The sequence below is a fragment of the Balearica regulorum genome, chromosome 13 (assembly GCF_011004875.1).
Source record: "Balearica regulorum gibbericeps isolate bBalReg1 chromosome 13, bBalReg1.pri, whole genome shotgun sequence".
NCBI lineage: Eukaryota > Metazoa > Chordata > Aves > Gruiformes > Gruidae > Balearica > Balearica regulorum.
Window position 1 is genome coordinate 7,201,431 of NC_046196.1, and position 13,024 is coordinate 7,214,454.

Here is a 13,024-nt window from a genome sequence, read left to right on the forward strand (position 1 = left end):
TGTGGAGCTAACTACAGATGAAGATGTAGGTATGAAACAGTTCAGCTGCAGCCAGAACATCAACTCTCTCACTAAATGATATCAGTATTCAGAAGGATGCCCAAGCCTGAAAGTCAGGGGCTTAACACATCTGCTATATAATTCAGACACTGTTTTACAGTGGTTTCATTACTAACCATAAAAACTGTAACAGTGGAACTGTATAAACAAACTGAACAGTGTTTTTACTGTAAAACATGAATGTAATATAAATATTTGCCTTCCCCTTTTCTCAGCATCTGTAATGAGAGCAAATTCATGCCATATGTTTATAGTGTACAAAAAATAGATCTCAACAATTCATCCATGTAAATGTTGGTTAAACTGTCTAATGCTTTTAACTTTGGGGGGAGGGGGTTAAGCACAAATTTCCTTGCAAATCATTAAAAAAGCCATTGCTCTTGTCAGTGGCTACATTCACTGATTCACAGCTGGTTTTAAGCCATGAATCTGGCAGAACTTGAAGACCACAGATTTCTCACCGAGAACCAGATCAATAGTTCTGACAGGCTGAGACACATCCACGTGGATAGCTACCACCCCAATATAGGCACCAGCAAACTGAAAGAAACTGCCACCTCAGAACATGTCAGAAGACTTCAAAATACAAAAGCAAACGCTTTCCAGCTTCTTGTATTAACTGAGCGTATTAGCAGACTGTATTACATTTAGTTTTTATTAGTGCTGTGTATGCATGCTGCTACTGCTTAAAACTATGTCTATCATTATTTAAGAAGTCACTGTCAATCTGTATTTGGAAAATAACTTTGCAGCACACATCACTCTCAAGGTGTCCCAGCTGAGCAGATAACGCACAGGAACTTACTGAATTCCTGAAGTGCATGGCCAAAGCCTGGCCATACTTTCATATCAGTTGTTACTAGCACCAGTACTGGTTAAGGCTTATACTAGCAATTCTCTGCTAGTAACATATGGTCCAATTCCATTGCAATTACAGTTAATTAAAAGATTCCATCACTCCAGAAAGATCTGGATCACACCCTTAAAAAGAAAAGAAGCATTATACTCAGCAGTGGCAATAATACTTTAGTTTGAATGTCTACACCTGCAAGTGAGACAAGTCGATGCAGAATTTTTTATTGCATTACCAGTTAGCTTAATAAAAGCTACTGCCTCTTCCTGCAAGGCCCTTTCCCCATAGCAAGGTTTGGATAACTACTTTTATCTTGATTCCTCAGCACGGTTACTATTCAGAGCACTGGAAGATGAAATACGTCTATACATTGCAGGCTTTTACAACTGTGTATTACACTGTGATGACATGTATGCCAATAATACATAGTTTTAGAATATCATGGTTTGAAACAATTCTTTATTACAAAATAACACAATATTGGAAATATAATTTTCACAGAAATGCATGTGCTCTATCAGTGTGACATTCTGAAATGTTTTCTAATTTCGAAGACATTACTTTTAAAGAGCTTTTATTTAGCCCCATTTTGAAACTAATTCTGTACTAACAGACTGTGGCTTCATTCAGTATTTACTACACCTCCAAATCCACCTTTTACACATTCTTCATTTTTTTCCATAAAGAAAATCTGCCTCTAATCATGATGAGATGTCCTCCCTGAATCATTCACATCAGTTAATTTCGAGAACATTTTATTGTGCTGGTTCTAATGTAGTCTTACATAGTCTTGATATAGAAATCGTGTATTAATAGCCTGACTGATTTACAGAAAAAGCTCACAAAACTAATATCCAATAGATAGAAAAGGAAATTTTATCTTCTGTATCAGGATTAGCATCCATTAGTACCAAAAGACTAAGACAGAAGATTATTTTACAGAGCTATCCTGTATTCCATGCACATACACAAAAAAAATTGTAGACCAAGGACATCAGTGGAAACGCAACACTGGAAAATCAGTCCCCTTCCTTGAAGAGGAAACGTACAGTCAACACATGAAAACTGTTGCCCATGTTCTGTGTAAATGAGAAGTGAACTAGGTACATCTTTCTGCACTTTGCAAGATTCCAGTTGGAATACAAAGACTCACTTATCAGGTTTTAATTTCATTCAGTTACTTAATCAGCAAGAACATAAATCACTTCTTAGGTGAAGAATACTTTGGGGGAAAGGAATACAGCAAGGAGTCACATTTATTTTGTTGGTTTTCTTCATAGCCATTCTCTCTTCTCTTGTCACATCTCTACCTTGTGTGTTTCTACATATAAAGGAAACCCAAATTTTCTTCTTACAATTTAATCTAATCTTTGATGTAGCTGTAGGCTTAACACTAAGGAATAATTATAAAAGAAACATTATATTTTTTATGAAATATTAAACTTACAATTTATCTTTTAATATCTACTTCGAAGACTATTTGACAGGAATAAATAAATGAGAGCTTCTTGGCAAGAAAAGCTGTGATTTATGAAATATTTTATTCATTCATATTCTTAAGTATTTTCTTGAGAATAGCACTAACATCTGGAACTACACAGTCTTATCCAAACATTCTGCTCATACTCAATTAGAAAATTATATCAATAATAATGTAAAATAAATTACCTAGCTTCTCTTCCTGGAGCATAGATTTCAATGTTTGTCAGAGCAACTATGTGTACAAACAGCACTGTAGTGTTTTTCATTAAGCCTTAAAGTCAATTAAGCTACGAATTGGAACAATCATTCCTCCCTTGCAAAGTATTGATATTTTTTCTTGGCTGCTTTCAGGCCTTTTCACTACTCAAGGAGAGATTTATGTTTGACAATTTCTTTCTGATTAAAATGAATCATAACTCTAGAATTCTAATTTCCTCTTTTCTGAGCAAGAAATTATCAAACACTTTTAAACTGATATTGAATGTCATCGTGCGTGAATAACATTCATTTTCAAGATATCAAATTGTAAGGCTGTACTGATCTCTCTTTTTATCTGCTTCTTTTACCTACTTTCTCTTCCTTTCTCTCTCTATATATACACATGTACATATATAAAACATTAGATTGTACCAACATAAATCAACTATACCTCTCTAAAAATTACATTTGACAGACTAGAGTCATCACATTAAAACTTGTATACAATGCCTTACATGAGGCAATTACCCTCTGTTTGCAATATTAGCAAAATTCTGATTTAGTTTAGAAAGAAAATAACTGGAATACTGCAGGTTGCAAATAAATGTCAGTTATTTAAAGTAATTAGCAAGTTTATACGGGTAATCCCTACTCAAATGGCTCAAACTCTATAAAACAGCTCTTTAGAAATAAATCATTAAAAACAAAGCTTTCTAGATTTGTCTCCAACAGCCAATTAAGATCAGTTTAAATTTGTTTTTTTAAACATAATGGCAGCTAACATGAAAAAATTTATTTTCTCCCATTATTCCTCCTGTTTTGTCTAAATCTTAACTAGATTTTCTCAAGCCATTTAGCTGTCCCATTTTCTCTTTATAAACTTGATTTTCAGCTTTCATTAAAAGCAGACCAAAACTGGGTTTTTTTCCCTACCAACTTATTTAAAAGCACAACAGGCCCAAAGAAGAGCTGTCTTTCTGCAGACACTCAGTTTAAGGCATGTCAGACAAGGATGCCACAGTAGACTCACTAAGGGAACAAGCTGGATGGCTTTCTTAAGTACTGTTACATATGCTGTAATTTATTTTTAAATGCTGCATTAGGGTAGGTTTGATTTGGGGGTTTTGTTGTTGTGGTTTGGCAGTGGTTGGTTGGTTTAAGAATTACATTTTTTTCAATATATATTTCAGGCTTTAGTTAATACAGACCATCAATTAGATAACTGTATCAAAACTTGAAATATCATTTGTTTCTTCATACATTTTTAATTTTGTCTTCTTGCAAAATTAGGAGAACTCTCTTTTGCGTCAAACAACAAAAAGAATGAAAAAGGAAATATTCTGTCAGATATTTAAACCCCAAGTACTAAACCATACCGTCCCACAGAAAAGCCAGCATAAGATACACATTCCTTTTGGTAATATACATGTTATTATAGAAATACCAATTTTATTACCAACACAGTACACTTATGCAAACACACTAGAATTCAATATGGCAAAGATTGTTTTAGTTATAAAAGTATAGTTCATGCAAGTTAGAAGAAAACGGGGTTTGGACATTCAGTTGAAGAGTAGGCACTTATTTACCAAACTTCCATCCCTCAGAATATTGGAGGAAGACAGTATTTATAGTGCAGCTCAGAGACTTAATCTCAAAAATCTACAAGATGACATAAAACAAGTAGGTGGCACTACTGTTGCCAAAAAATACTACCCAAGTAACATGAAGATGAGGCTTTGTAAGGCTGCATCCTAAACAGTTGTATTTTTTAAAAAAACTGGTTCCAAATTGAAAAGTAAACCAATTTCCTTTCAATAATTTTGCTTTCCCTAGGAACAAGACAGCATCCAAACACTGTGGATGCTTTGACTACCCTTTTATAACAGGATAGTTGCAGCTACATATTGAGAATTCATCTAAATCATATGCAGTTGTTGACTTTTTTCTTTAAATCTTTAATTTTAGGAAAGAATTTTCAATTAACAACTTCCTGCTCTGTAGTTACACCTATTAGCTAAAAATTAATATTTTACATCAATATTTTAATATTAGTATCAATCAATCACATTAATCTTTGTATCTTTGTTTTCAGTAACTGATTTTGGGGCAGGTTTTTGTGTTTGTTTTCTTCAAGATTGCTTACAGTTTGATGCAAATTTTAAGCATCTTGTAATTCATCAACTAATTCTCTCCTGGTTACACACTCCAAGTAATTAAAGTTCAGTAATAACTTATTCTTTCTGCTCCAGCACCTGCATTTCATTTGTTTATTTTCCCAGAGTCATAAATCTGAGGGACTGTCAAAGTGCCATAATATTAGTGCAATAATCAAAGTTAATTAGTCCCTCTCAATAAACAACAACAAAGCCATTACAAAGATGCATTGAAGGTTTTCCAGCTACCCAGTTTAGAGATGAGATTCTTTTCTGAACAATTAGAATTTGAAAACTAAACACAGTGTTTCTGAAGTAATTTGACCTTCAGTAATGTTAATTCAATTAACAATTCATTAACTTTTGGTGAGATAATATAGGTATTAAGACAAGTACTCCTGAACTCCTGTTGCCTTCAAAGTGCTCAGAGATATGCTTAGAATTAAGGGGGTAACAGGATATTTTTAAAATAAAAGGTACTCAGTACTGCCTTATTTTGGTTACATAAAAACATATATATATAGCTATATTTAGCTGGACTGGGACTAATAAATTAAAAAGACAGACTATCACCCAATCCAGTTCTATTGAAAGAGAACAGACAGATAAACTTTAAGCAACACATGCTATCCTTGCCCCTGTTGGAATTCTCTTGGAATTCCAAGCTATTGAAAATAAAAAAAAAAAGAGAGATTTAATGTGAAGTATTGAAGGGGAAAGTAAGATATTTTTCCCTCCTTATCCTTTACTGTAAATCATTAATATCATCTGGCAAGAGAAAAAAAAAAAAAGCCTAAATCCAAAGACTGTTTCTTGAAGAAATATGTGGTTACAAAAATTAGCAATATTATAAGCATCACTGATTTGGAAATACTTGTAAATAAGCACTGTTTGGTTTGCACTAATAAATATTATAATTCTCTGTAGACTACTTATGTGTAAATATTAATACTACTGAGTGCTCTCCCATATCATCTGGGAGCAGTTGAAACATTTTCAGAGCTTGGGAAATAAAGCTAAAACACTCATCACTAATTTTAGCAGGAAAGAAATAAAATTCCAAGAATCTAACCCTGCAGTTTATTATTCAAGTAAAGTGTATAGGATTGTGTCAACAGATTATCCCCTGGAAGGCAGCAGTCATAGCAAGCTCAGACAAAACTAGCCTGCAATCCTTACTAGCAAGTAAATGATTGTGGGAGGAATAAATTAAGAACACTGAATAAATTTTAATAAGAGTCTTAGATGATCGGAAAAAAAAAAAAAAGGAGTGGGGAAGTAAGGAGTCAAAGAGAAACAAGGGAATAGACTGTACCGAAGAGCTTGTATTTGCACAACAAAAACGGAAGAAAAATTAAAGAAAGAGGAAAGAAACAGGAAGGAAATAAAACATTGAGACAGTCTGCCTGGCATAAGTGCTGTTGGGCCTGATGGACTAAAAGAAAATAAGGGAAACATTCTTGGTTCTGAAAAGTGTAAGAATGACCCCCTGAAACGTCCCATGGTATAAAAACTATGGGCAACATAGTGGCTGTCTCTAATATCCAAGTGCGTACCTTCTCCTTCAACTTAGTTATACACTTTGGTTCTGGAAATGTCCTGTCCAATGAACTATAAAACATGCCTCAGCGGTTCTTTCAAACGTTTGCAACCTTACAAGGCATCTCCATGTAATATGGATAATTTGCAGTCCAATATGGTCACACAAAATGAAAAATCTCTATCACCGATATACCAGCGACTGAACAGGATATTACAAAATAAGACAAATGCCTTCTTCCTTAGATTCTTGCCTGGCAATGTAAAAGCTATTTAACTGCTTGTAGCGCACAAAATACTTCACATCTTGAGAAATAAAACTTAGTGTTGGACACTATACATTCACTTACCCATTCCGCAAGAATGCGTTGTACAGCATCATTACCTCTTGACGTATTTCTGCAGGCCAGGATAACGTATGCCCCATGCAGTGCAAGAGACTTTGCAGTTTCAAAACCTAAGATGAAACATTTTCCTAGTCAGAAATAGATCTGAATAACAAATCTGAGCTATAAAATTAACTGAAAAGGCAAGCCACACATTAAGTACGCTAACGCTACCTGCAGTCTGACTACCTGTTTGATAGTTACCCAGACCCTTCTTTTAAGAGCGTATACGAAAAAAGGTAGACACCTCAATTTGAGCAGGTCTTTGGGACAATAATTGTATATATTTTGTGCAAAATAGGCTGGGGAATCTTCAAAAATCAGACTCAGTTGCTCTGCCTCAGTGTCTTCAGCTGTTAGAAGAGCAGGATTATACTTACTCATTTGACTGTGAATGAGCCATAAGACGAGACTGCAGAACAATTATGCCTGGCAACATCACACTGAAAGTGATAGAGTATTCTGAAACTGAGCTCTGGGCTCTTTAGATACACAGTTGGCCTTTGATTCATCAATCTGAGGACCACCTGTGGCAGGCAGATCATCCAATGGCATATGTTATGGAATAAGAATTAAAATCACATGGATATATCTACTCCTTTCTCCGATCCGAACACCACCCCATCCGTAGAACACTGCTGCACAAAACCAGGGACTAGAGAAACATCCAAGTGTTAAACCATTCCCAGGATGGGGTTGTCAAGCTCATTCTTAGAAAATGAGATTCTACCTAAGGAGATCTGTAATCTATACGTGTTTTATTATCCAGGCACTTCAAAGTCTTTGCTAAAATTTTCCTTAAGGTATCTATGTAAAATCAATTTGGTTTTTGTCCCATCATCAACTGATACATGGAGAACCATTTTTCACAATTGTTTTTGTTATGAATAATCAATCAAATACCATGCAGCTTCAATATATTAGTTATAGTATCATGAGGCTAAACAGGTCACTGGGTGTACCAGATGATACAGAGAAAAAATAATCCATGAAAAATTCCCTCTTTTGCATAAATCCTATATGACTTAATCTGCAAGTACCTTCTTACTAAATCTGAAAAGTGGACAGTTCACACCTCGCTGCAATTAAAGCGCAACATGAATTTGTATCTCCAGGTTTTTTTTTTTTCTTTCATCTACAGAACGAAGTTTCACAGTGAATTTCTAAATGACTGTACACAACCTTTTTTTGCAATATTGTTAATTTCTTCCCTGTTCTGAATTTGGGCACTTCATTTCTCCTTTCTAAAAGGAGACTTCAGATTTCAGTTTAATTTCTGTTTGTTAATTTGGGATGGTGCTGCAATTTAATCAGTTCAAATTATGAAACTGTCCAAGAGCTGCAACTCTTTCCTGCAACTTGACATCATCTGCAAGCTTTGTAAGCTCTGTTTCACTGTTCAATTCATTAATAAAAGCTGCATAGAAGTTGGTCTAAGGTAAACTTCATTTAATTGGAAAAAATCTGTCAGAATTTACATCAGGAGATGATGAGTTCTTGGGAGTGCAGAATGTCCATAAAGTGCAGAGAACTGAGCCAGAAACTGAGTTTCTATCAGGGTGAGCTACTATATAGTTGTGATGTATTCACTAGTATCACTGGGTGCCCATCTCCATGGAGAACTGAAACAATGACAGAAATTTCCATCTAGTTGAAAGAGGCATAACGTAGCTTAATGAGTTCCAGCTAGACCAGCTTAAACTAGAAAATGAAGAATCAAACTGAAATGCCCAGCAATTTGAGTATGTGAAGAAGTCAAAGAAAAGAGGCATTTGTTTTAGCTTTATAATATTTAAAGCATGTTCATGTTTTCCTTTTAAAAAATTGTTTACCAAAAAACCTATTAAGATGGGCTGTCTCATTTCCAAGACACCCTGGAGCAACAAAATGCAGTTACAGCACAAGACATAACTTACATTACAGAAACAACAGACACCAAGACAAATTTATACCATTTTCTGCAATTACATACTTAGGGTATTTAAGTCCAAGCAATTTCCTTGTATCTCTTTTAAAGCCATTCATTGTACCACATAACTTTAATTACCTGGGTCATTCATTGCATGCACATGAATTCAGCTACAGCATATGCAAAGATTTCCCCTGCTCCCAATTCCACTTTAAGCACATTTAACTAGAATTTTTCACGTAACTAAATGTAAGACATGTTGTACCACAGTACAATTAGCTAGCTGTATGCTTCTTGTTTTGCACAAAAAATACACTTTGACCAGCTTACCATATTATTACAAACTAGTTGAAATGCCTGGGAATACTGGTTTTATACTGTTATATAAAGATCTAGAGCTGATGGCCAGTTTAATTAGCTAAGCATGATGATGTTTTGCTAACTCTACTCCATGTCACACTGCAAAATAATAAATTCCATGTAACTCTGTTACAGTTATTAACTTGATTCTCATTATAAACTTAACTGAGAAAGATTAAAATTTAACCAAGTTACATCCTGCAAAATTAGTTAGTTTTAATACCAGCCCGATTTTTCCCTGCAAACTTGGAGATGAGTGTTAAATGCTCCTCTTTAGGACGTACTCGCTCTCTTCTGGGCTACCAAAGGACAATTCTTCACCCTTAGGCAGACATGTTCTGAATCTTTCCATGAAATTATGTGCTTAAATAAATGTCTTCTCCGAGGATTTTTAAGCAGCAGTCCATCCTTCCATTCAAAATACTGCCACAGGTCAAGTGCTGATATCTCTCCCCATCAGACATATTTTAAACTACTAACTCATTCACAAACACTCTTATACTGTATTTAGGACAGCTAGATTTATGCAAAAGGTACAAATCCAGGTACTCCAAACCACATAAAGGTATTGAATTACTGGCTACTTGGTCCTTCTATCACTTTGTATGGAGCATAATTTGTAAGGCATTTTTTCAGACCATCCACCAAATGAAACGCATCAAGAAGTAACACAATGCCTACTTCATAGGACTCACTGAGGTTTAAGTATGATCCACCAACTTGCTCACTCTTCAAGACTACAGCATTTTTAGATATGTCCTTAAAATAAATCTTCATAGACCTGAAAATCCTCATTACGCAGAACAATTAAGTAAGTTTACACTTTAAGAACGAACCATGTAGGAGCTTAGAAGAATGCAATTTCTAACTAAAACATGTGAAGCAGGAGTTTGGAAGCACCTCAGTATTCGAGTCCTTTTACAGCTTTAGCTTTTTCTTTCTCCTGCAAAAATTAAGGCTTCTCTCCTCCCTCAGTGTCACACAGCCTAAACAGGTAGGTCTTAACAGACTTATTGTGTAAAAACTAAGTTTGCCAACAACATTTGTCTTTCAGCAAAATATAGCCACGTTTTCAATATACAGTAAATTTTAAATCCTCAGCCTAACACAAGTATTGAGTATTTAAACTACAAAACTATTTAAACTCTGTAAAGAGAAGTATTGCTTATCTATAAAAATTACATTGAATCAAAATCCACGTTGTATGTGGTTTCATACAAAGTTAAACCACAATCATCATAAATGCCCAAACAGTAAAACTTCAAAAAAAAAAAAATCACAGTAGGGTTAAATAGAAGGAGAAGTCTAACTAACTATGTTAAGGATGCACATAATTAAGGAATCTGAACAACCTTAGTTCTACCCACAAAAGCAACTCTGTGGGCTTCAAGAGAGCCAAACAGTTCTTTAAAACTTCACTTAATCTGAGACTGCAGCCACCAATGTGCTCCCTTACAGTGTCACAGCCCTTTCACAACGTAGGAATGTTGACGGCAATGATACTAATATCTTTTTCCAGGAAACAAATCATATCCTCCAGTGGTGAATCTTCCCTGTACCATAGTGCTGGGGTATTGCAGCTGCAGAGCTACGTAACCCAGGTAGAACAGACAGCACAGCCTATTGCCGACAAACGCTACTGCCATTTACATTCTGCTTAGCTGCAGCAGCTGGCAAAGGCTGTAAACTGTGCCCAGCCTCTGTGTATTATTGTTCTGTGCTTCAGTTTTCAGATTTCAAAGTAGGCAGCTCAAAAAAACCACAAAACTTGAATAGCTTCTTATAGAAAAATCACATGTTATATACTAGTTGTGGGGGTTTGTTTTTGTTTTTTTTTTTTTTAAAGTAGGAACAACCACAGTAGGCCAATTCACTCGAGCATCAAGGACCACCAATTCTAGATACTAAGATGCTTCCCTCAAAAGTGACAGAAGAACAACACGCTTAAGTACACTCTGGAAAAGCACTCATAGTGTATTTAAATACTCTATACAATACAATGTTGAACAAATGCTCTATAAAACTAAGATAAATTTCAAGTGATTGCCCTGGAAATCTGAAGAGACAAGACTGTCCTGAGACCGACTACTCTTGCTGCTGTTGCCCTAGCTGAATGAGCTCTAATCTGACACTCTAAAGTGACAATCCTGTTATAAGACATACATGAGGATAAACATTAATGGCACAGCTCTCTACACCAGCCGCTAACGTAAAGGACCAGTAGCAGAACTAACAGGAGAGCTACAAAAGTGCATGGGATTTGCTACAGACATTTAAAACCCTCCAGACCTTCACTTAACAGCATGCTTTTCATATGGACTCAGACTCAGCACTCAATTTCATTCTTCATCTTCTGTCATGATCGTTCAATTCACCACTCTCACTATTCTTGTCTATCTGCAGTCAACTACTATCAGTGAGTTTTGGGACAGAGTTTCAGCTAATGGTCTCAATTAACAAGCAGTTAGCATCGCTCAATTAATGCCAACTACATAGTGTCAACATACACCAGATGAGTATATGGCTCTGTCAAACGGTACAGCCTCCTCTATAAAACAGAGAAAGATTCACTGACTGGAAAAGTAACTCAGCAATTTCTTGTGATTTCTTGTTTAAAGAAGACTGTATATAGTCCACTTATCACTGGGTGATGTTTTGTAAAGAATTTGTATCAGGCATTTACATGTTTTGAAACACTCCTTGATTCCACATATAAGAAAGTTTGAATACACAAGAAGAAATTCAAAACCATTTCAGACAATAGCAAGTTTTCTTCAGCTTCCCTACCTTCTCCTAAACATTCCAAGACACCTTGGTTCTGTCATTTCCAACACATTTGAAAAGCAGTCATGCTATTTCTTTGCAACAGCTTAGTCCTCAATTTAAAAGCCTACAGGGTTTGTCTGTATTTAGTTTCTGCAAAATCATTCTTCCTTTCTCTCCACTGATAGCGGAGCTCTGGAGGCCCTGAGATTCTAAAACATCTTCACAGGCGCTTGAGTAACAATTTAAAGCTGTCGTGAGTCCAGTCATCCTTGAGCCCTATGTTACAGGCAGTTTGAATGTAAACTAAAAGGGAGTCCAAAAGAAAACCTTCCTCCCCTCCACTACAGTAAAGACAGTAAGATCAAGTAAGTGAACGAAAGCGTTCTGTGGAATTGGAAGCGAAAAAGCGTTAGTCTGCTTGTGTTACGTATTTCTGGCCTTTCAGGCACTGATGGTTTACTTATAGACTGTAGAACAGCAGAAACCAACTCAGATTTTGTAAGCACAAATGTATTGTATCACTAAAAGTGTGTATTACTTTCACAGCTGTGTTCAGGTTTCTCTGTTTCCCCCGCTACATTGTTCTCAAACTTTCATGTTGCTTTCTGAGTTGCAGCAAACACCTATCAGGTTCTTACAAGCAGACAGATGCCCCATTTGCAGAGTGAAGTGAGTTAATTTTCAGAAGAGATCTGGGGTTTTTTGGAAATATATCTATTTTCTTTTAATATAAAATGGGTAAGAGACTTGTACAAAATCATTCCTTGATGAACCAGTAGCTGGAAGAGCAATTTCTTTTCCATATGGTATTATGATATTGCAAGTAAAAATCCAACTCCCAAAGAATATGAAGTTTTTTACTTGTACAATGTGGTTCTTCTTGGGAAGGATCAATAATTTTATATAACTTTCATAAAGTAAAAGCAACAGCTTTGTAAATTAATTCCACAAACAAAAAAATATGAAACCTTAATTAAAACATTCTTGGCACTAAGCGTAAATGAAAAAATACTTTCTGGCCTCTTTCGTTCAAGGGCAGTATAGCCACTAGTTTAGGGGTTGCATTTAAACTCTCATAATGTACAAAACATACAAGTTAAGAGAACTCCTTCCTCCAGGCAGAAGTGCTACAAAGGAGAATGTAAAAAGAAAGATGTGATTTGCTTGGGTTTTTTGTCTCCTTGCTCCAAGTTCTTTCCAGAAAAAATAAAACAAGTTCTCAGACACTTCCTCTTGAACTAAACATAGGCCAATGTGTAGCACTTTTCTGCTCCCAGACATCTTAAACCAAAGTAAAATCATTCTCACTGTTTGG

The 13,024-nt window shown here is 35.5% G+C and overlaps 1 protein-coding gene across 3 annotated transcripts in view; it reads right to left on the minus strand.

The window, feature by feature from the left end:
* Positions 1-13,024, minus strand: part of WWOX (WW domain containing oxidoreductase) — a 526,965-nt gene that overhangs the window by 491,384 nt on the left and 22,557 nt on the right. For all 3 annotated transcript variants that reach the window (XR_012837658.1, XM_075766035.1, XM_075766036.1), the window contains exon 5: positions 6,639-6,745. Coding sequence is in view for 2 of the 3 variants with exons in the window: in XM_075766035.1 (XP_075622150.1) it covers positions 6,639-6,745 (107 nt within the window). In the remaining variant the exon portion in view is untranslated. The remainder of the gene's footprint in view (positions 1-6,638; positions 6,746-13,024) is intronic.